A 24,642-nucleotide genomic window follows, 5' to 3' on the forward strand; every position below is an offset into this window, starting at 1 on the left:
CGTCAGCTTGTCTTATGAGCATCTCACCCTGAGAAATTACTCAGTTTCTTTGTCGTCTTTATGCTGATGGTTTTGTCATGTTTCATTTCAACCCCGTGACCTTGCGTGTTGGTGACCTCAGCAGCAGGGCAGTCCTCTGATCTGATTCATTCAGACACAGTCAAAAACCAAAGGGACAGTATTGTCCTGTTTACCATATGGCACATGCATCTGTTATCTGCCTCGCACTGCAGCGGGGGACATGAAAATGTGTCCCTCTTTGGCCTCTGTAGTGTCTCTCACTGTTGGATTCTGCACAAAGCTCACAGTACATGCAGGGTCTCTGCCTCTCAACCTACCTAAAGTCATAATGAAATCAAAGTGGACCTTCTTTACTTTACTTTTACTCCTGATTTCTTGCACATGATTCATCAGTGTCCATGTTAGTCCTAAGAAAACAATGTAATAATCTATTCCACCTCTGAAATGACAATTCTTCAAGACCTAAGCCAAATATACAAGAAAAAATTCAATACCTCATCCAAATATATAACAATACAAAAACCATTCAATAATAAAATATAAACAATAAAAAAATCTATCAAAATTAAATTATGAACAATAATTTAATTTATTTAATTTAATTTATAAATGATATATTATATTATTGATAAATTTATGTTTATTATTAATACTGCATTTATTTATTTACATTAAATGAATAGTTAGCTATAGGATAATAATGGAATTATAATGAAAAAATATTTTAAATAAAAGCTGTTCTTTTGAACTTACTATTCATGAAAGAATCCTGAAAAAAAAAATGTATCACAGTTTATTACTGTGAGCAGCACCAAATCAGCATATTAGAATGATTTCTGAAGGATCATGTGACACTAAAGATTGCAGTTAAATGCTGCTGAAAATTTAGCTTTGCCCTCACTGGAATAAATTTTAAAATGTTCAAATAGAAAATAGTAATTTTAAATCGTAAATATTTTTCACAATATTTCTGTTTTACTGTATTTTTGATGCAGCCTCGGTAAGCATAAGAGGCTTATTTCAAAACAATTAAAAAATCTAACCCCAAACTTTTGAACAGTAGTGTATATTTTATTATTTATATGCTTATATTTATGAATGTAGCTCAAAACAATTCATCTTAATATGATCTGATTTCAGTCGGATTTGCACAAATATCAGATTTGGGCTGACAGTCTGAACGAGGCTTTAGTTTGTTTAAAATGGATTTATTCTATATTAAAATTTTTTGCTAGTAAAACAGGACAGTGTGTTTTTGGAGGGAGGGTTTTCAATGAGTTTGTATTTTGAGAGACATCTCTTACTTCTCTCTCCATGTCTTTTTACAGTGGACAGTCGGGCTGATAGTGTTGGGGGTGGGTGATCGTCTCTGGAATGGGGCAGCAGGCACCCCACCCCCTCAACATTTTTAACACACTTTCCAAAAAAATGAAAGTGTGCCATCCCCCAACCTGCTTTCTATTCATGATCTAGTCCCCAAGAGAACACACACCCCCTCCTCTGCTCCAATACAGAAAACCCCATCTTATTTTAAGCCAATACATCTGAGAGGCCATCTGCGTTATACGGCTAATCCTTCACAAAGTGCTGCCTCTCATACATGAGTATATGGGGAGTGGACTAGAACAACCTCCATAGAAACGAGGTCTGTGTCTCCCTCGTCTTTCTTATCTAGTGCACCGATATTCCCCCTAGCAGCGAGTGCAAGCGTGCAGAAGTGTGCTGGCAGGATGTGTAGTGTTCCTGTAGCTCAGCTGGTAGAGCATGGCGCTAACAATAGCAAGGTCATTTCCCAAAAAATGCTTGTCTGTTAATACGCACATCAAATTCACTGTAAATCGCAAGTGTCTGCTAAATGCAGTGATGTAATTGTTGAATACTGGAGTTGTCTGATATTTCAGGTCAGAACATCTTGAGACCGACTGGCTCTCTGTTCCAAAACCTAGTGAGTTGCCTACATAAAATGGAACCTCCTAAGTGACTGATTTAAAACGCTCTTCATAGGCAGCCACTCTGTGTATCATATGGAAAGCTCTCAATAGGCGTGGCTCTCATTTGATTTCAGTATATTTGCTTGAAGTTAGTGTTCTTAAGCTTTCGGCCATGTACTCTATCTACTAAGCATAAAATGCATAGAGCAAATAAATATTGGGTAAATTATTAATAAAATATTGGCTACCCAATTAGTTAAAAAAAACTAAAGATAAAAAAAAAAAATATTGTTCAATATAATAAATGTTTTACCTAAGAATTTATTAATAAATATTAGGGAAATTGTTTTAAGGTATTCAGCCTTGAATTGAATTAAAATTTATAATCAACATTTATCTAGCTTTGCTTGCAGTATAATTGTAAGCTAAATGTTTTCCATTTTAATTTGATACAACATTTAAGCCCAGTAATTCAAAGAAATAACTCTACTCTCCCTGAAGAAAGCAATTCAGAAACCAAGGGACAGCTCTATATTTAAACAAATCACAGCAGATTTCATTTAATAAATTGCAGTCAAGACATTAGTACTCTATACAGGTTATGTAAAAAATATATATATAAGAAAAAAAACATTACATAAAAAAAAAACATTTTGCAATACAGCTTTGTAGAAACAGGCAAGATGAAATTCATCTGTGCAATATGTCATAGGCAATGTAACAGGAACTATTTGTTTTTAAGACATTAGTGTTTTTCTCTCATTTTTTAGCAATGGATTAAGTGACTATGTAACAGTAAACAAACATACTACTACAGCATGTAATTCAAATGCTCTGAGTTACACTGCAATGACTTCTCTGGTGTGACACCTTTAAAATGCAATAAAAACATCTGCACTAAAAGAAGAGAGTGGAATGCAGTGTAGTGTTTCATTCATGGTTTGTTGCTCATGTAAGGCTCATTACAAAGCATAAATCAAAAAGTGGAAGTACAGTCTTGATAACAGTAGTTAAACTGCTCAAAGGCATCAGGCAGAGATGAGTAACGAGTCAGACTACAAGGTTATTTTCCAAAAGTGCAAACCCTTAAACATATTAAAAAAACTGATTCTGTTACACAAGTGTTCATGTAGCATCATGACAGTTTTTAAACTGACAACAAAACTGAAATAAAAATTTTTTCCATTGCAAAAATAATAATAAACAGCAGGTAAAAATTAGTTCTCCTTCACATTATGTAACATCAGAAAGTTAATAAAACAAAACAAAAACGTGATGTTCAGGTATTACAACAATAAGGCAACATAAAAAGGCAAATATGAAACGTCATGCATTGACAGTAGGAATAGTGTAAGCAGTCATAAAACAGAGTGTAGGTTGCGTCTCTTTTTAGCATTTACTAATCACATTTAGATATAAGCAGGAATATTCACTAACAGGTTAAAACAGTGCTTAACATCAACATTAAGTTCAGTGTTACTGTTCAGGTTTAAAAGCAGAATAAAGACATAAGGTCATGAAACATGAACGGAATGAATTTCTGTGTACATAATACATAAACCTGTCACACTGAATTCAATGCAACATACTCAGTGAAATTATGAACAGTTTACACAAATGTGTTATGCTTGTGTTTTATGAATAAAGCTCATTGAGAGAGGTGCACAATTTTCTAATTCCACTTATTGGTTTGATGACCATTTTTCCATTGTTTGGCCATTTTCAGTGCTATTACTAAGAGGAACCTGCTACATCAATTGAATAAAAGGTGTTTCTTTCAATTTCACCATTTTGTTCACTTCAAATTCACTGCCACTGCTAATTTACCATTTCTAATTTATAGGAACAGAATACCAGTTTGACCTGTTTGATTTGAAACAACTAACACAATGTCAGTCTGTAAGGACAGGAATGTCAATCTCAATGCCGGACGTACGGGAGCGTGTGGAATAGTGGTGCCCAGCATACCTCTGTGAGGGGGTGTAGCTTTGAGATGGGACATATCCCTGAGAAGGCGCATAGCTTTGAGAGGGAGCGTAACTATAGCCCTGTGAGGCTCCCACTTCTGAGCCGTAACCATCAGGTATGGACATCTGTGGCATGTAGACATGGGGCGGCATAGGCTGTGTGGGTGCAGGTTGAGGGTAACCCTGAGCTGGGACAAAAGTGGGGGCATCCAGAACAGCCGGAGGGAAGTTCTGGGGTGCGTATGTCATGGGAGAAGGCAAGCCGTTGACCATGAGGGGCTGTGCAGAGAGGCTGTTGGTCATTGCAGGACCTTCAGGAAGAGGTAGCCAGAAGGGTGAAGGCAGTTTTTTACACATGCAATACCACATGAACATCAGCAGTGCGGCTAAGATAAGACCACCAGCACTGCCAATGGCCACATACACCCCAAACTCAACAGCAAACAGATTATCGTAGCGCTCATTAAGGTTACGCGTTTGGAACAGGAACCAGACGGAGGGCGGCATGGCAATGGCCCCGCCTAGAAACAGAAGCATCCCAGCCACTAGATGGCAGCCTGAGCTGTTGACCAAGCAGCGGGAGTTCTTGATGTCATCAGGAGTTTTGGAGCAGCAAGCAGTTTTACACATGCCAGTGAGGCAAAGCAGAAGAGCCAAGCTGGAAAACAGCAGACCTGTGGAGAGAAAAGGCTGATGTCAACAGAATGAACTTAATAAACCCTATGATTTCCATGATGCAAAAAATGAGGACAGAATCCCCAAAACCAGTCAAATTTTTTATTTATTTAGTGTACAATGCAGAATGTTCTGGAATTTGGCACAAATTTGATAAATAAAAAGTAGAAATGTAAATTCAATCAAAAAAGTAGATAAATGAGTAAATGAGCAGCACAGCTTGTGTTTTCAGCAACTGCTGTCTCACTATATATATAGGACACTACATATGAACTTCATCTCCAGAGCTGCTCTAAGAGTCACATCATGAGTGTTTTACCATTACATATGACAAAACATTGTCATATAGATGCAGAAACCCAAAGGTCTTAACTACAATGCGTCTGGTTTGAAACCTTGGCCACTTTGAATGGCCAAGGCCCGCCCAAGAGGCAATATGACTGACAGGTAAAGCAACCAATCACGTTTTGTTTTGTGCTGCATCATGTTTAGGAATTAGAAAAAAATGAGAATTTTAAAGATTCTATGCCGCAAACTTGAAATATTCCACATACTTTTGAAAATCCAGCATTTAGTTAGTCTGATAAGCGCTCATCGTCACAGCTGTAAACATGACGGCTTCTTTCTTCCATGAGGGGGTTTGGCAGCACTTCATCTTTGTTTCCAGGTGCAACGTTAAAAAACACGACACACATCTCCTGGAAATCCTTTATAATTCAACCATTTTAATGACGACTTTGAAACTCCTTAAGTATTTCCAATTTTGTGTGCCGTATGTATCAGGCATTCAGCCAACGGTCCGTGGGCGTGACGTCTGAGGCTGAGACTACAGTTCACTCGACCTTCTTTCTTTGCATATGCCTTTGAGCAGACATTATGCTAATATTTCAAACTGTGATGTAGATTTCTGCAAGTAATATCTAGACTTCAATCAATGCATTTTAGGCAAGTCTGGAGCAGTGTTCTCTGTTTGCTAGAATAAATCCCTTTGTGGGAGACTGTGAGCTTTGTAACTTTGCAGGTTTTATACATTAACAGATACAAAAAGAAAACAGTAAAAATCATCATTTGGCCTCTTTAAAATTAAACTATTAAAACAGAATTAAAATGGAAAACATGGAATTTGGGAGGTAAAATGTAGTTCATACAGCCTTATAAACTGAAGAACAAGTTCACTGAACCCATCATTAGCACCTACCAGCAGGTAAACAGAACTGCAGCAGTCTGAGGTCCAACTGGTCTACTTTTGCATACCAGTCTGCATCAAAGTAATAGCAACCTGAAGAACCATCTCGCAGCACACACTTGGTCCACAGGCCGTCGTACACGGTCACGTTTTTGGCATTGCGGTTGAAGGTGAGCAGGCGGGTGGTTCTCCACTGGGGAATAAGCGTGGCGACGGTCAGACCGCCCACTGACAGCATCGCGATGATGAAGGCGAAAGCATTGGTGGCGTGAACTTCACGACAAGACATGGCTGGAGGCAGGAGAAAACTGGAACCTTGTGGGGAAAGGGGACATGAAATTACATTTTTAGTCAAGGAGATGAATGACGAGAAAAAAGCTACGTTTTTTTCTTCCATATTTCATTCGGCATTCTTCAGGTCATTTGCAAGTTTGCTTACAAAGTGCAAGTTTTCATAAGATTGTATGTAAATATAGAAAAGCATACTGGAAATCTTATTGTAATGTCCACTCCTTCACAGACATACAGTAAGGATGAGCCAAAAACCAGTGATGATTGCATTGCTTATATATGTGTCGTATTAAGTATGAGTGTGTGTTTTAAGCGTTAATGTGTGTTTCTAAGTGTAGACTACAATAAATGTCTCTGTGTATAGGTACAATAGGCGTGTGTAACTTACTGTTTACATGGAGAGTTGTGCGCGCGCTGTCATTACAACAATAGATGACAGACAATCGCATCTCTGTAAGGATTTTCTTGCTGTGTCTATCAGAAGCGACTTATTTAAAAGTTACATTTGTTGTGTCTTCACGAGCTTAGAAGTTGTATTTTTGGTTTATGGTTTGTTTTGAATCATTAAAGAGTATATTCGAGCGCTAACAAGCTAATCTCAGCTAACGGCTAACATTATGATACAACCTGTTGCGCTTTAAGTTAGTTTCATCCCAGTTACGCTCTCAGGACCAACATATCGCACACATACCTGATTAATCGTGAGCTTTAAACGACTCTTTTGGTGATACAACGGTCATTTTATCACGCAATCGGTGATCTTCTGTCCAGTTTCGCCGTGTAGTGTTTGGGAGAGCGCACAAACTCACTGAGGCGGGAGCGGCGTGACGTCACATGCGCGCTCACTTGTGCTATTAAAGAGTGTAACGTGAATAAACGCAAAACCAGTATAAATATTCAAATTACCCGTGTGCGAATCATACAGTGGCCTTTTATAAGACAATTATGTTGCTAATTTTAACGAGACAGTCTGTGGATCCTCCTCTCAAGCAAATGTATTTTTAATTAAAATTATTTAATTTAATTATTTAATTTTATTTAATTTTAGAGCCTCCAACAAACGGTAGTCAAAACGTTCATTTTCCATTTTCCATCTTATCATTTTCTAAACTGTCTTAACTATCTCTTTACAATAAGTTTGATTTCACATTTGTGAATAGGATAGTCATTTTTTAGGTCAAATTCTGTATAAACATTTAAAAAAAATTGAGGAAAATTAATTAAAACAACAAAACTGTAACATACTGTAACAAACTTGTTTAGGCCTGCAAAATATTGTAATTTGTACATTTAGAACTTTTAGACACAAATTGCCTAAATCAAAATGTGACTTGCATTATCATATGTGCTGTCTGTCTGTTTCTTATACAAACTCGACAGTGTGTCTAATCAAACTCTCTAAGTGTTACATAGAGGCATTTGACAAATATGAATCATATCATATCCTCTCAATCTTTCTCTGTAGGAGGAGGCCCATGTGCACATGATTTATCAGTCTCCTGGTTTGGACCTCCCAGAGGACTTAATTTCTGCAGGTATGAACCATTCTTGTGTTCAGGTTTAAAGCATGATGTATATAGCATGAGTATACTATATATAAGGGCCCGTGGGGGATAATTAATAAAGAGGAATGAGTTAGTTTTGTGTGCATGCACTTTGTGCTCAACTGACCATACTGATAGTTAAGATTTGTTTAGATCACCTGGCAGAGTCACCGTTCCAGAACCCTCCACTGTCTAGTGCTGCCCACAGAAGGAAAAAAAGACAGGTGTGTATACTTATAACATGCATGACTCATGGTTTGTGTGTGTGTGTGTGTGTGTGTGAGAGAGAGAGATCTGATGTGATTTCAGTGCTGTTGTAAGTGCTGCTCTCTTTCTGTTTCTTCTGTGTCTTTCTTTTCATCCCCATCAAACATTTACAGCAGGGCTGTGGACACTTTATGGCACTAATGTATAGATCAGCTGTTTCTCATCTTCTGCATGCTGCAGGGTGATGATATGCAACATGTTTGTTTTTAGGATTGGGAATCATTAATAGTTCAGAATGCTTTACTTTTTAAAATAATATTAGAATGAAATTATTATATAAATTATATAATACTATATAATACTTAAATAATAATAGAATAATCATTTGATTCTGTTGTTCTAGAACATCTGCATTTTTCAACTGATGTTGCTGGAAGGCTTTAACAAAATATGAATAAAATATGCAGTATTCACATCAGTGCAACTTTTAAACTTTACTGTTGTCATGACAACACAATGTCAGTGCATGCCAGTCTATGCATAAGAATGAACAAAACTTCAGAGTGTGTGATACATTGTTTTTTGGGATTAAAACATATTTTAGAATTATTACTGTTCCGTTTAGATCTTAAAACATCTCATTATTTCGTTACAGGCTGCTGATAGCATTGAATGCATTAAGAATTCTTTTCCATACTTTGCATATTAAAGGGGTCCTATTAAACTCTTTTTTACTTTTTGAATTTTAGTCAGTGTGTAGTGTGTATGTTTGGGCACAAAAAACATCAACAAAGTTACAAATCTCAAAGTCCACTCCAAAGGGAGATATTTCTTTCTTTTTTTTTTTTTTTTAAATCCTTTTTCAAGAACTACAACGAACGGCTTGTTTGGACTACAGCGTTGTTTTCTGGGTTTTTGTGATGTCACAAAGCGGTCCATTAGAATATCATGAAAATAATTCCTCCTACGGAAACTCAAATGGTTGGGGGTTGGGGAGGGGTGGTTAGAACGCTTGGTTGAGTGCATCAGATATGAAGAAGTGCTGCTGTACCGTCTGTTGTAGCGTCAAGTTTTCGCAGGTTATTACACATGCACCTGAATAATTATGTATGTAAATATGTATGTTACAATTATGAAAACGTTTTTATAGTAAATTGCTGACAGTACAATACTAGACAATTATGTATTCTGCAGAATTTACACTTCAATCAAGAGACTACAGTGTTTCCCATGCATTGAGTGCGGATGTTTTTATATCAATAACAATAACGTTACCACTCTTATATGTCTTGCAATATCCGTGCATGCAGAGGTTCTACGTGATCCTCTTGTTCAATGTTCTTGGGGTCTTAATCAATATTGATGGCAATATTGACGCCATTCGGAACTTGCTGCTTTGGCAAGGGGCGTGGCAGTACTGAAACAAGCTGTTCCCCAATCACAACGCACTGGGATAGCTAACCAATCACATCACATTTAGTTTTTCTGAAGGAGGGCCTTAATCAAACCTGGAACTAATCGAGCCGTTTGTGCCAGGCTGGGGAGAAAGTATTGTAATAATGTAAATTATGTAAAAAAATTATGTTTTTTTTGAACCACCAAGCATGAGAGCATATTCTAGTACACCCCCAAAACAAAATCAAGATTTTGTAAAAGAGAATAATAGGACCCCTTTAATTTCTTCTTCAAAACTAAAATAATTATTTATGGAATCATAAAGTAACAAGATTCCTTAATTGGAACTGGATCCAGAATCATTACGATTCCAGTCACTTGTCACTGTCTCAGAACTAATCAGAGTCATAAACTACATGAAAATGATGCACTTTCAAATTTCTCACACAGATATCGCGAAATCCACGGAGTGTTTCAGATGAGACCAAATATATAGAGCTGATGGTCATAAATGATCATTTAATGGTAAGATGAGTGACCTAATTAACCAGCATATTAACCAATTTATCATTGTTTTCTTTCTTAATGCCTGTAATGCATTCATTTTACTATGTAATCACATTCATTTTTCCCAGTACAAGAAACATCGCCTTTCCGTTGGACAAACGAATAACTACGCCAAATCTGTTGTAAATATGGCTGATCTGGTAAGTTGCTAATATATAAAATTCATTGTCTTCTATTGTTAATTTTAATAATATATCCTTTTAATATATTTTTTTTCTTACACTATATCCATTAAACAGAAGACTGATCCTCATCGGTTTCCCAAGTCAAATAAACCTTGTGCATTCTGACAGTCACGTCATGAGCTGCTTTATCTGCTTGTTTGTCAGTCTGTCTGCCCTTGACAGTCACATAAACATCCCTCCATTTCTCTCTCTCTCTGTGAGAGACAATTGGCATTTATCTGCTTCAGTCTGTTGTTCAATATGTCAAAATGGAGCTCTAGAATAAAAAACAAAACAAAAAAACATCCATCATCCAGCAGTCATCATCTGTGTCTTGTGGATTCAGATTTAATAAAAACATTTCTGTTTGTATCTGCAGTACTTCAAAGAGCAACTCAACACTAAAATCGTCTTGGTTGCGATGGAAACATGGGCTGCAGACAACAGATTTAACATCAATGATGATCCCATGGTGACATTACGAGAGTTTATGAAGTACCGAAGAGACTTTATTAAAGAAAAGTGTGACTCCGTTCACCTTTTCTCGTAAGTTATCAAAAAATACACAGCAGACATTAGTTTTATGCTCAGGTAAAGTGGCATTTCTAATCAGTTTTTCCTCTCCTTTTAGGGGCAACCGTTTCCATAGCAACTGGGGAGGAGCCTCATATATGGGCGGAGTCTGTTCACTCACTAAAGGAGGCGGAGTCAATGAGGTTTGTGGTTGTGGTTATAAAAGATGCTTTTAACTAATGAAAATGAATCAGTTTATCAGTCTCAAAGGCTTTTGTTTGAGTGTTTTTTTTTTTTCTCTAATTTGTTAGTATGGAAAGACTGAAGAAATGGCCATAACTCTCGCCCAGTCACTAGGACAAAATATCGGCATCTTTTCTGATAAGAAACGCATTTTAAATGGTGAGTATTCTCGATTCCTATTCTAACTTTTATATTTTTTGTATGTGCTTTGGCAGTAAATACAGGAGTACTCAAACAAACAGACTCTCATAGATTGTCACTGTAATCCGTCTTTCCCTCACAGGGGAGTGCAAGTGTGAAGATAAATGGTCTGGTTGCATAATGGATGATGTTGGGTAAGTTTCTAATAAAGCAGATTTCCCAGATTACCTAACACATACACATAACACACTAACGGTTTGAGACCCTATTGGACATGCATATTAGTCTTACTGAAACTGCCTGTCATGCTTTGTGCTGAGTCTGTGTCCCTGTGTTTTGTTACTTAAATAACTTAAATTAAATGTAGTCAAAGTAACAGTGTTTGAAATCTGTGCCACTTACTGATCCATAACACTTTCTGTTACGTCAGATGTTGTTAACTGGCAGCCAGTGAGAAACTTTGAAACAGATTTATACAATATTTTTCATGAATTCCATTAGGTGGCAGTAAATAATTTGGCTTCTCAATTCATCTGTCTCAGTGCTTACTCATATTTGTGTCCTGTTTTCATTTTCATGGGAACCTCACAGACTGTTGATGAGTGGGTGAATTAGCTTTACAATCTGTGAGGGTGAATCTCACAAAATCTTCCACAAAATATGCAGATTTCACATTTCACCCTAAAATCAAGTCTTATTATTGTAACGTACCAAAAATTCATTCTTTTATTGTATTACAGTAATAAGAATCACAATTGAACATTATACAAAAACTCCAGATGACATCCAGATGAATGTTAATGTTCTTAATTATCATGAAAATAATTTCACTGCGCAAATAAAGCTTTATAATCCTAAAAATTCTGTTTTCTTTATATATTTTTTTATATCTAGCTATATTTTTTCTTTTTTGGTGTTGGGGTGAAATAGGGCATTTTTGTAAGATTGAAATATGAACTCCTGTGTAAAATTAGAACACGATATCCTCAAAATGTCATGAGAAAGTGTTATTGATCATTTTAGTCAAATTTTCTATGTTTGGCTCTCCACTGTTGACATTTCACATGTGGATTTTGACATTTCACTGTTCACATTTTTTTTTTTTTTTTTTTTTTTTTTTTTTTTTTTTTTGCAATCTAACATTCACAGACAGTGTTTGTCAGTTTCAAACTGAGAAATTGTATTAACAGAATAACAAACCACAGCTAATAATTAGTATATATGTTTAAAAACAGTCAGAAATGTTCACAGTGGTTGTTCGAAAAATGCTTTGATGTCAGGTGATCGGATACGTGTGATGCGATTTTGTTCATGTCATAGTGTGCATCTGTGTGTGTTGGTTTGTCTTTATCCATGTGTTTTAATACCTTTTGCATTTCCCCTCAATCCCGAATGGGACAGCAGGTGAGCAGACGCTTGGTTGTGTCATGCTCGCTCGTGTCTTGTCGACCAGTCAGCTGCTGAGTCACTTCAGCCCCTCACTCCATCTAATAGCATTATTACCTCAGTTTTATTGTCAAGAGAGCAATATGGCAGAAGCAGCATTGTGTTGGAATATTCTGCAGGTTCCTGTGTGCTCTCTTTTTTACTGTTTTTTAATTCGGCTGATATCTCATAGTGGGACATGTTTCGTTAAAAGAGGATTATTGGGCTCCTCTCAGTTTAAAGGGGTCATATCATGCATTTCAGTCTGATGATATTAGCTAAGATCTTTCAGTATTTTCCACCTCCTAGAATTAAACAGGCTTTTGGGGGTTTGCTGTCAGGACTAATATAGTTTGAACTTTACCATAATTAAATTAAAGCCTTTCTGCAAAAAAATAAAAAACATCCACAACAAAATCAAGTAGTTGAACACTAGTTTATGTCCTTGTATAAAAAGATTTTTTTGTAGCATAGTTTTTTTTTTTTTTTTTGGAATGGAAGTTTTGAGTTCCAAAGCTTGCAGTATCACTCTTTTGTTTCACAAGATCAAGGAAAATCTAATTTTCTGTGATATGTCCCCTTTAAAGTGTTTAAAACTGTCTGCAGTCATTCATACTCAAAAGAACAGAACAATCATGATTTCATGCTAATGCCAAATATCATAAAGCATGTGTGACACACACACAGTCTACCTCTAATAAAAAGGTCTGCTTTCATAATACAATTAGAGAATTAGAATTATGGTGACAAAACTGACTGATATCTGCCATCTGATGTATAATGGCTTACTGACAGGACGTTAGCTCAAATTCACACCAGCACTCTCAGTGTGTGTTCACCCTCCGTCTTGCTGTTTGCTTAGCTGCTCAAATAAGACTTCTCTTCTTCTCAAGTCATGTTTCTGAACACATATATTAGTCATTGACAGTTTTTACAATGCAAAGGTTTCCTCAACTCCTCCTTTGGACCTCCAAACTGAAATACCATGTGTAGAAGGTGAAAAACTAAGAGAAAAAGTGTTGTAATCACCACACTGAGCGAAGCACTTTTTCACTGTCAGGAGAATATGGGACTATTGGGGCAAAAAGTCCAAACTTCTGAGTATGAGAAAGTCCTCTGGTTTCAATATGCACATATGATGTAGTTGGGTTGTTTTTTACATATTTATATGTATCATAATTTCCTGAAAGCTACAGCACACTCTCACGGCTCATGTTATTAACACTAGTATCAATGGCCTTTCAGACAGATGCTCATGTCGATCTGTCTCTCCATTGATGGATGTTTTAAGAAGTTTATTTTCCTTGTAGCCTGCATGTCCGATCTGATCCACTAACTCCATTGTTAATGTGGCAGGATGTTTTGTGTTCTCTGTTTTCCCCCTTTAAGTGTGTCTTCCAGTTAACAATCGAGTGTAAATGTCTGCAACACTTTAAAATTAATTACTCATGCTCAAGCAGGTAAGACATGGTGCCCTGATATTCCAGGATCACACTCAGCATCTGGTAAACGAAGAGTAAACACTCACACATGGCATACTGTGAGATATGCGCTTATTGATTCTCAGCCTCTGGTTAAGGCTTCCTGAAACTTCATTGTTGCAGATTGTCACAGATTGGAATAGTGATTACAGCCTCGGAATGATATTGAGGACAGTGACCCAGCTGATACAGGCTGAGCAGTATTCAGACCAGGGTTTCCCAAACTAGGTTTCGTGAACTGCAGGGTGTTCATAAAAAAATGCAGGACTAAAATATGGTCATGCAGATTAAGGCATTCAAATGGGTTTTATAAGTACTAATAAACAGCCAATCTGTTAGTAATATGCATGCTAATAAGCAAATAATACATGTACAGTAAATATAGATGTGAATACATTTAGCAACTGTTATTTATATATAATGCAATACACTGCATGTCCACCATATTGAAGAGGTAAAGGTCTGCCTGTAAATACTGGGAATTGACTGATTCTTACTACATATTTTTAACAAATCTGGCTGCTAGCCCTTGTTTGTTTGTTTGTACAGTGTGTTTTTTTGTTCTTTGTGTCTGAGTAATGCCCTCTGCTGGTCTGAATGAAAAAAGAGTCAGTGGCCACATAACCATTTCCCCATATAACCATATTGATGTTTACATTCAGCATGACCGGTTCACATTAATCTTGTTTTCTGTCCCAAGCCTGTAATTTTTAGCATTAGTTTGCCCCCATGAGAACTTTTCCACAACAGTGACCAGGTTTACATGAACATTTTGATTGTGGAATTTGGTCGTATTCTGATTATTTAGAGTATGTGTCATATAAATGTGATTTAACTTGATTGTCATAAACCAATCTGAACGAGGTAGCTGGTATTTCCCTGTAATAGTGATAAATGTTTTTTTATTTGCAATTGGAACATCCACATTTTTACAGAAAAATTATTCTCCTCTATTGGTAAGCACCTCCAGTATTTCCATATAGGAGTAGTGGGAAAAGAATCTGCATATCTTAGTTTATTTGTAATATGATTACATGTGGAGCATTGAGGAATTGTTTTCAAAATGAGGGCTAGAATACCTTAATCAGAAAACAATGTGCATGTAAACGTGGTGACTGAGATAAGATTTGTTGCTTTTCAGTTTAAGCTCTGTGAGACTTTGATTAGCATTACAAACACTATTTTTTATAGCCTGTCTCATTGGTTGTGTTAAACATAGGGCTTGGATATAAATATAAAGTTAGGCAGTATGACTCTAGTGGTTTGTGGTTCTCTCTAACAGCTTCTACTTACCCAAGAGATTTTCTGACTGTAACGTGGAAGAGTATCATGATTTCCTGAACAGTGGAGGTGGTGCGTGTCTCTTCAACAAACCTTCAAAGGTAAACCCACTTCAGTTCTGTCTGTGTGTTCATAGCAATCAATTTCCTTAGTATGTCACCAAACCCACAGAACTCCAGAAAAAGTTCCACAAAATTGGAGCGCTTATTCCCAAAGTTTTATACATTCAATTATATTCAAAAGTTGGGGACTGGAAGAATTTATTTATTTGCATATTTTACATTAATCAAAATTAATAGTTAAGACATTGTTACCAAAAACTTTCATTTCAAATAAATGCTTTTCTTATGAACTATTCAAAGAATCCTATAAATTATTTGCTCTTGCTTAATACCTCTTTTTTTGTTGTTGTTGTTCTGTAGCTCTTGGATCCTCCAGAGTGTGGAAATGGTTTTGTGGAGGCAGGAGAGGAGTGTGACTGTGGAAGCCCAGCCGTGAGTGATCTTACATCAACATCATGATCACATTAATCTGACGCTGCTTATGTAATCAGGTTTTTCTCTCTTTCTGCAGGAGTGTGCTAAAGAAGGGGAGAACTGCTGCAAGAATTGTATGTTGACTCAGGGAGCCAAATGCAGTGATGGTCTCTGTTGTAAGAACTGTCAGGTAGGCGCTGAGTCGAACAAGAAAACTCTGTAGCCTTCTGTTTGTGTGTGTGACTTTTAATGATCATTGTGTTGTCTCTGTAGCTGGAGTTTATGGGTGTACTTTGTCGTGATGCTGTCAATGATTGTGACATACCTGAAATGTGCACTGGGAACTCCAGCCAGGTGAGGGCACTGTTACGTACATCTCACAACACATCCTACACCAGCAGAATTAATACATCAAAGGAACAGTTAAAAAAAGAAAATGTGCTGAAAATGTACTAACCCTCAGGACATCTAAGATGTAGATGAGTTTCTTACTTCACTTGAACAGATTTTGGGAGAAATTTAACATTAAAACATTACATCACTTGCTCACCAATGGATCCTCTGCAGTGCATGGATGCCACTAGAATGAGAGTCCAAACAGCTGATAAAAACATCACAATTACATTTTTTTATTTTTTATTTTTTATTTATTGTATTATAGTTTTTTTTTTTTACAGTATTACATTTAGTGTGCTCTGCTGTATATTGCACATTTCTGCAAATCTAGTAGATCATACTGGTGTTCTATGCATTCATCAAATTCACATATCTTACTCTACCTGGTATACTGCACATGACATTTATTCAAAAACAGTAAATAGTATGCCATTCTAAACATGCTTTAAAATGTAAAACTCCATATAATTTTTAGTGTCCTCCAAACCTGCACAAGATGGATGGGTACACATGTGAGAAAGACCAAGTGAGTTGTTATGTATATCAAATGTATATACAGTATAGATGTGTGTGTGTGTGTATATATATATATATATATATATATATATATATATACACACACACACAGTCATAATTTATTATTTTATATTATTTTGATATGTCAGTGTAACCTATTTTTCTTCATTTCACTAATTTTAGGGAAGATGTTTTAATGGCAGGTGCAAAACCAAGGACAGACAGTGCAAATACGTCTGGGGAGAGAGTGAGTGCCAATGTTATTTTAAAATTATTTATATGCTATTATTTATTTATTTTTTAAAAATATTTTTTTATTTTTACATTTTTTATTTATTTTAAATTTTAGCAATTTCAGCATTTTTATTAGTTTTATTTTTATTTATTAGTTCTTTTTAATAATATTGTAATGTATAAATTTTTATATTCTACAGTATTTGGCCTTAAATAATTTTTATTTCAGTTTTAGTGTTATTTATTGCAGTACTTTAACTTAAACATTTATTTCGGTTAGTGCTGCTGATGTAATTATGATATGTGTGACATCTCTGTTTCTAAAGAAGCAACATCGGCTGATAAGTTTTGCTATGAGAAACTCAACATTGAGGGCACAGAGAAAGGCAACTGTGGACGTGACAGAGACACCTGGATTCAGTGCAAAAAACAGTGAGTTTTATGGTCATACTACACTGATGGGGAAGTATGTTAACCTTAAAAGTGTGTATGTATATTGTATATTTAAAAAAATATATTATATTATAGAAATTTCTATGAATTTTCCAGGCTTGAAAATTATGCTTAAAATCACATAATTTCCTAGTTTGTGTTAATCTTGTGCTAATTACTTTTTTCCCATTTATTATGGCATTATCTTAATTTTATTTACTCTATCTAGATTAAAAAGTGTGCATGTGTGTGTTTTAGGGATGTACACTGTGGATACCTGCTGTGCTCCAACATTTCTCCTGCACCCAGACTAGGAGAGTTACATGGAGGTTTGACTTCTTTCTCCGTGGCCCAGCACAGCGCCTCACTGGACTGCAGGTACATACACAAACACACGCTCACTTCAGCTTTCTATGTGATTGATTTTCCTAAAGTGAGTTTGAATGTTTCAGTGGAGGCCATGTGCTGATTGATGGCAACACTGATTTGGGATACATAGAGGATGGAACCGCTTGTGGGACGGATCGCATCTGCTTTAATCACAAATGCCTCCCAGTGCAGGAATTCAACTTCAGCACATGCCCCGGCACCAACGAAAGGGTGATCTGCTCCGGACATGGGGTGAGAGAATGTGTGTGGTGTGAATTGTGACAGTTGTGTCACCCACTGATCCAGTTTCAGCTGAAAAAAGAAGTGCCAAATGCCATGAATAAATAATTAGAAGACAATTTGTACTGTGAATTGGTAATTTTCTTATTTATTGTGAAAATAAATGTGCCAAATTATCTAAGTGTGGGAAAAATGACTTGACAGCTTTCATTCAAACGGAGAAGCCTGATATTGATAGAGAAAGAAACATCACTACACAGTTCCTTACAGAGGCGCAAAATGAATCTGCTCCTGCCCTGATTGTAAAGCAAAACGTGCTTGGTTATAGCGAGAAAGTGCTACGATTGGTCATCGAAGTGGTGCTGTTATCTGATTGCCTTGAGTAGACAGTGGGTGGAGTCCATGCATTTGTGGATTGGTGTGTTTTTTGACGCTAGAAATGTCTCAAAATCCACAAATGTGCGCAGCGATCTACAAATGTACAGGACGCGATTCACAAATAAATGCCAGGCAAAGTTGTGTTTGTAGAATAAAAAGATATTTGTGAATATATTTTTTATTTGCAAGTCCCATTTATATAATAATGTTCTGTTACAGTTTAGGTCTATTAAATGATGGCACACATTTTACTATAATGTTGAATAATAACATTTATGTTTAAATAAATCCATCAGTATCAGTACTGGTATTGGTGATTAAACAAATATTTTAAATATACAGTCTTTATATTTTTTCTACTTTAATTTAGAGATTCATTGTGAACATTTATTTACGGTTACTAATGTTTATGTTTGATTCGATTAATTGCAATTACAGAAAAATGTGCTATTAATTAGCTAACATTTTAATGGATTGACAGCACAGATTTTAATGTATAAATATTAATAAAAGACAATAATAAATTGTCAAAATTGAATGAAAACAAATTTTAAATAACGTAATAAATCATACTGTGGGCCAGATTGAACTCAGAATTGATGTGCTATATTTATTATTATATTATTATTTTGTTTAATATCAAATATGTGTTTAATACCCATAATATTTTAATAAATGATTCACTGATTTAAGTCCCTGCATCATCTTTTAGTGTAGCAAACGAATTAGTTAAATGCTGCTGTTCATCACTGTGTTTTGACTTCATTCTATAATTGCTTTATCTATGTGTGTGTGTGCTGTAGGTGTGCAGTAATGAACTCAGGTGTGTGTGTGACCTGGGCTGGGCAGGTGAGGACTGTAACTCCACTTCTCCTCTGAGTAACTTGCTGGTGCGACCCACAGCCAAAACACCAGGTAGGCCAAACTTTCACCTTTGATTAGTCTTCAGAAGAGAATAATATGCAGAACAAATTCCACTATTTGGTAGATCCTTTACCAACATGCATTACAAAATCAGCTCATGACATGAATCCAGAAGCAGCAGACATGGTAGTTATGTGCAAAAGCCTCCAGCAAGTGGAGACTCACCACCTTGCTTAAAGCTTAAAGAATCAGATGTCGTGTCTGGGCATATTTCATTGGTCATTTGTGTAAAACGGATGCATATGTCAACTTTACTAGTAATAAGGTGTTCTCTTAAAGGGGTCATATGGCGTTGTTAAAAAGAACATTATGTTGTGTATTTAATTCCATGTGTTTCTGCGGTTTAAGATTCAAAAAACACATTATTTTCCACATAATGTACATTATTGTTGCTCCTCTTGTTGTGTCGATTTTTACAAAGCTCATCGTTCTGAAAAGCCAGGTGTGTGCTGATTGGCCAGCTATCCAGTGCGTTGTGATTGGCTGAATACCTCAAGCGTGTGACGGAAATGTTATGGCCCTTAACATACTTTGATGCCCTGTGTCCCAGCACGACAAGACAAAACCAATAAAACCCATTATAAATGATGCATTTGTTGCATCCAGTGGGGACATAATTACTGATTATAATGACTTATACTGTCTTTTTACACGTTGCGTTGCATAGAAATGACAAACAACAAGCGCTACTCTACACTGCTCAAAACTCGCGTTCGAGCGTCAGACTGTCCTTGCAAAGTTGCCTTGCATTCAGTTAATCCTTACATTAAACAGTTCGAATCTACTTGACTGTTAGGATAAATTTGATGGTTCCTGTTATTACAACACAATTGTAAGCTGTTTCAGATACATAACCATTAAGATATTTAACAAATATATATATATATATATATATATATATAATATATATATATATATATATATATATATATTATATATATATATATATATATGAATGCTGGATATATCAACATAATTTTTTTTAGTCTGTTTTTCTTCTCTTCTGTTTTCATGTTCAACAGTTCATTCACCACTCACACATTTCACATGCTTTTAATTTCTCTGTTTCATGGCTTTTGTTTATATGCACTCGTTCTTGTGGACAGGCTCATGTCTTTTGCTGGAGTGACAGTGAGTTTAGATTTGAGTTGCTGTTTGTTGTCATTTCTTCTCTGTCGTTCACTCGCCCCATCATTCCTCCGTGTTTCTGTCTTATTGAAAGCTAGCATTGTTTATCTGCTGTGCTGTGTTGTTATAAACGTTGTCATATACCCTGTTTTATGGATTTGATTTAAATGGATGCCTTTAAGATACAGCCCCCGTGGACAGAAAGAGTCATAAATCTTTATCGAAATCTTTTTTCTGGTTTCTGTCTGTATCTGTTTTATTCCAGATTGATCCTGGCATGCGGTCAACTGGACAAAAAATAAAATAAAAAATGAGATTGTGTATCTATATCAGATTAGTTCTGGCTTGTCCAGACGGTTTCAGGTCAGTGTTGACTTTTAATTGGCGTGGTTACACATTAAATGTTCTGTTCCTCTGACAGGCGTCATCACTACTAACATCATCATCGGGGCCATTGCAGGCTCTATCCTGGTCCTTGCACTGATTCTTGGCATTTCTGCATGGGGATACAAGTGAGTCACATGACTACAGACCCCACAATAGCTGAAAACATTTTTAAACCTTATTTAAAGTGATAGTCCACCCCAAAATTAAAATTCTATCACCATTTACCTTGATGTAATTCCAAACTTTCTTGGACTGAACTCAGAAGATTAGCAGAATCTCCAAAGGGCCATTTTTTAATTTTGTTTAAACTTTTGGAGCACAACAGCTTCTGCTTTCACTTTAATTGCATGGTGAAGAGCACCTCAGAAATTTTCTAAACAGTTCTTTCTGTGTGCTTCACGGAAAAGAAAAAGTCATACATACAGGTTTGGAATGAGTGAGGAAGGCTTAAACTGGCATTTTCCATGCTCTCGTGATTGCAACAGGCATTGTTTACCACATACAGAACCATATACAGTTATATACAGAATATACAATTTTACATTTGTTCTTGGATGTTTTGCACTAATTGCGGTTGTTGCTTTTTTTTGTGTTTTCTCCCATGTGAAGAGCTACAGACAGCGTCAATATGTTGAGTCAGAAGTACACAGAAGATTCTGTCGGTTTGTTCTCCTTTCTCTTCATTTTCTGAGAGTGTTTTTATGTGTTGTGTGAGGGAGTGGAAAGTTTAGAATTACTGCTAAGGTTATTGTTATTGCTTATACTTTTTGATAAGCATTTCAACAAGCTCCCTAACCTATATATTTCATTTGCCACTCAAATCTTCAGGTTTGGGTTTTTTATTATATTTAACATAATTTCACATAAATTCTTAAATGCTGATTTGGTGTTCACATTTCTTCTAATTATTATCAATGTAGAAAAAAAGTTGTGCTGATTAATGGTGTTGTGGAAATTAATTCATGAAAAGAAAGTTCAGAAGAACAGGATTTATTTGAAACATAAATCTTTTTACCGTCTCTTTTGATCAATTTGATTTGTGCTTGCTGAATAAACCTATTAATTTCTTTAAAAAAATCTTGACCCCAAACTTTTGAATGGTAGTGTACTTCATATAATTTTCTAAGTTATCAGATTTAAGATTTTGGCTGGTGGATAATATTCCCAGCTCAGTTTTCAGATCAAACTTTCTTCATTTTGTCAGTCAAATGCCTGCTGGGGATTACGTGAAGAAGCCTGGAGATGCAGATTCTCTGTACAGTGATATGCCGCAGGGCGTGAGCTCAAACTCCGGCAGCAGCTCCAAGAAGAGGTCTGCCTACCTGTCTCACTTCCAGATCAACACCTGCTCTTTCACCCCCTCTATCCCTTCCATCAGCCAAAACATCTCTCTGTTCGGCTTCAGGTGTGCTTCATCTCCATCTTCATCTTCACCACTTTGCCTGCTCTGCTAACAAATAGTGTAAAAGTTTACTTTGAGAGCCCAACAGACCTAGTGGAGTTCCCAGTTATGTTTCGGTTAAGTATCAACTTTGTCTCAGATGTTTCTATGAAAATTGGAGACTTAAGACACGAATGAGACATATTGTAACATATAGTAAGTATATAGCTATGAACTTAATGATGCGCATACATAATTTGATGAGAAATGTTAATGTCATACTGAGATACAGACTTTAAGCATTTTTGCAAATCTGAACACAGTTTGAGACTGTGATCTCTTCTTAAACTCTAGAGGAGACATATGTGAGATTATTTACCTCAGGACAAACAGTAAGTCACCATTTGCGCTGGATTTAGTCACATTGCAGTCTAGTAGATGCAAGTCTATATATCTATAATCTATATATTATTAAAAGTGTGAAATAATTCCAGTTTTATTTGGCACAGACTTCTTCAAAATAAACTGTGCCGTTCCTTCTACTGGACCTCATTTTTAGTCAAGACTTGAAGATTTTTATTCATTCTTTAATGACTTCACTGCTGTAGGTTTGTGCTCAAAACTGTCTGTTTGTCTTTCTCTTGGTTATTGTTAAAGTCCTATCAGGCGCTAGTATCATTAATACTGGGACAAAAGTAAGTCAGTGTCTTCATGGCGTCCATCTCCATGATCTCATGCTCATCTCGCTCATTTCAGTGTGTTTGTTCTGCTCATCACAGTGATGCGGGTCATTCCTGCTTTACAGTATCTTTTGATCTCTACTTAAAAATGAATGCACTATAATGATTTCTAGCTAGACATTTTGATTAAAGGAAGGAGAAATTAAGAACCCCCTGCGATATTGCCTAATACATTGCCAGTTTTCCATAATAGTATGCAGCACACAAAGATATGGGAAAAACACACTTAATTGTGTGCTGCTAAAAGAAAGCAAACTGATATGATTTCTATCTTTAATAACAGTGAGTTCAATATTTTATCTAATATATTAAGCCATACATGATGGGAACATTAAAATGTACTGCTTAGTAGGAAAGGCCCATGTGACGTCTCTGTCATTTGTTTTCCTCATACAGAACCCTTTTAATCTCTGTAACTGCATTGAATGAACTTCAATAAGAATTTCTCTGTTCTTTGGTCTGAATCTAATGGTCTGTCTCACTCCTGGAGTGAAAGAATCCCAGATGCCAAGCACATCTCTGATGTCTGTGAAAATGGACGACCCAGGAGCAACTCATGGCAAGGTAACGCACCCATAAATACATCTGCTCTAAATGACAGAGCTTGCATCAGCATTAATATCATGTGTTCTTCTCCTCTGTCAATGTAGGAAACATCACAGGTACCCGTAAGAAGCTCAAAGGAAAGAAGTTCCGTCCACGCTCCAACTCTACAGAGTAAGAGATGCAGTGTTGCCATAGTGACGTGTCACATGATGTCATAAAGTGACTGATGTAGATGTTGGACTTTGCATCGAGTCTTAAACTCTATGCTGTGTTTCAGTACTACAGTCTGTAGAAGTCCAAACAAATGAACTGAAACATTATTTTGAGTGTTTGGATTAAATGTTGGTTTGTTTTGGGTGTGCATTGATGTGTGCATTGGTTTAACCTCTGGAACAAACAGCACGTTGAAACTGACCTGCACGTCTGTCATCATCTGTATGAACACAAGATACACTCTGATTCTGAGCTCAGCTTGATGCTCGTTTCTGCACCTCAACTCTCTTTTTTCAAATGCATGTGACAAACTGACCACAACTAAAACAAAACACAACATGCAGCTGACCTACACAAATACTACAACTTTATTTTCAAATATTCGTTCAAATCTCAAGCAAGATATATTCAGAAACGCATTATAGTCAGCAGCATCGCACTTCTAAGATGTGCTTTAACGTTGAATAGCTTGATGGTTGTGAAAAAGTTCTGCTATATTTAAAGGAATAGTTCACTGAAAAATAAATCATCATTCACTTATCATGTCATTCCAAACCTGTATGACTTTCTGTGTTTAGAACGCGAACAAAATGTTGATGCTTTGTTATACTAAACCATTTAGTGATCAGGGCCTGTTAAGCTATTAAAAATGATCAAAAAAGTAAAGTAGTCCGTATGACTCATGCACTATATTCTGTCTTCTGAGGCCATATGGTATGATATGTGACCCAGGACCACAAAAACAGTCTTAAGTCGCTGGGATATATTTTTAGCAATAGCCAAAAAAACATTGTATGGGTCAAAATTATAGATTTTTATTTTTTGTCAAAAATCATTAGGATATTAGGTAAAGATCATATTCCATGAAGATATTTTGTAAATTTCCTACCATAAATATATCAAAACTTAATTTTTGATTATTAATATGCATTGCTGAGAATTCATTTGGACAACTTCAAAGGCGATTTTCTCAGCATTTAGATTTTTTTGCACCCTCAGATTCCAGATTTTCAAATAGTTGAATCTTGGCCAAATATTGTCTGATCCAAATAAACCATACATCAATGGAAAGCTTATTTATTCAGATTTCAGATGATGTATAAATCTCAATTTCAAGAAATTGACACTTAAGACTGGTCCAGGGTCACATAATGAGGAAGAGATCGTAATTTAAGTGTAATTATTGATAACCTTAACCTCTGCCATAGCTCTCATTTATTCAACCTTGAAGAAATATTATATAGTATAGA

The 24,642-nt window shown here is 36.0% G+C and overlaps 2 protein-coding genes across 4 annotated transcripts in view; one reads left to right on the plus strand and one right to left on the minus strand.

Moving 5' to 3' along the window:
* LOC109090698 (disintegrin and metalloproteinase domain-containing protein 22-like) overlaps nucleotides 1-24,642 on the plus strand; it is a 60,586-nt gene that overhangs the window by 29,946 nt on the left and 5,998 nt on the right. For both annotated transcript variants that reach the window (XM_042773070.1, XM_042773071.1), the window contains exons 7-29: nucleotides 7,537-7,606; nucleotides 7,769-7,839; nucleotides 9,668-9,742; nucleotides 9,853-9,924; nucleotides 10,328-10,494; nucleotides 10,580-10,664; nucleotides 10,773-10,863; nucleotides 10,988-11,039; nucleotides 15,034-15,133; nucleotides 15,455-15,526; nucleotides 15,606-15,698; nucleotides 15,782-15,862; nucleotides 16,380-16,430; nucleotides 16,604-16,667; nucleotides 16,981-17,086; nucleotides 17,345-17,464; nucleotides 17,539-17,707; nucleotides 18,877-18,988; nucleotides 20,547-20,637; nucleotides 21,121-21,174; nucleotides 21,717-21,824; nucleotides 23,097-23,197; nucleotides 23,284-23,350. In XM_042773070.1, the coding sequence (XP_042629004.1) occupies nucleotides 7,537-7,606; nucleotides 7,769-7,839; nucleotides 9,668-9,742; nucleotides 9,853-9,924; nucleotides 10,328-10,494; nucleotides 10,580-10,664; nucleotides 10,773-10,863; nucleotides 10,988-11,039; nucleotides 15,034-15,133; nucleotides 15,455-15,526; nucleotides 15,606-15,698; nucleotides 15,782-15,862; nucleotides 16,380-16,430; nucleotides 16,604-16,667; nucleotides 16,981-17,086; nucleotides 17,345-17,464; nucleotides 17,539-17,707; nucleotides 18,877-18,988; nucleotides 20,547-20,637; nucleotides 21,121-21,174; nucleotides 21,717-21,824; nucleotides 23,097-23,197; nucleotides 23,284-23,350 (2,072 nt within the window). The remainder of the gene's footprint in view (nucleotides 1-7,536; nucleotides 7,607-7,768; nucleotides 7,840-9,667; nucleotides 9,743-9,852; nucleotides 9,925-10,327; nucleotides 10,495-10,579; nucleotides 10,665-10,772; nucleotides 10,864-10,987; nucleotides 11,040-15,033; nucleotides 15,134-15,454; nucleotides 15,527-15,605; nucleotides 15,699-15,781; nucleotides 15,863-16,379; nucleotides 16,431-16,603; nucleotides 16,668-16,980; nucleotides 17,087-17,344; nucleotides 17,465-17,538; nucleotides 17,708-18,876; nucleotides 18,989-20,546; nucleotides 20,638-21,120; nucleotides 21,175-21,716; nucleotides 21,825-23,096; nucleotides 23,198-23,283; nucleotides 23,351-24,642) is intronic.
* Nucleotides 2,432-6,916, minus strand: LOC109094731 (claudin-12-like). Of its 2 annotated transcripts, none has more exons than XM_042773072.1 (3): nucleotides 6,460-6,912; nucleotides 5,793-6,095; nucleotides 2,432-4,593 (listed from the first exon to the last, which is right to left on the minus strand). In XM_042773072.1, the coding sequence occupies exons 1-3, from the start codon at nucleotides 6,518-6,520 to the stop codon at nucleotides 3,845-3,847; spliced, it is 1,113 nt and encodes a 370-aa protein (XP_042629006.1). In that variant the 5' UTR covers nucleotides 6,521-6,912; the 3' UTR covers nucleotides 2,432-3,844. The 2 variants fall into 2 exon arrangements, with proteins under 2 accessions (XP_042629006.1, XP_018963989.2); XM_019108444.2 differs by having other exon boundaries at nucleotides 2,434-4,593; nucleotides 6,763-6,916.

This window comes from Cyprinus carpio, chromosome A16 (genome assembly GCF_018340385.1).
Source record: "Cyprinus carpio isolate SPL01 chromosome A16, ASM1834038v1, whole genome shotgun sequence".
Taxonomy (NCBI): Eukaryota; Metazoa; Chordata; class Actinopteri; order Cypriniformes; family Cyprinidae; genus Cyprinus; species Cyprinus carpio.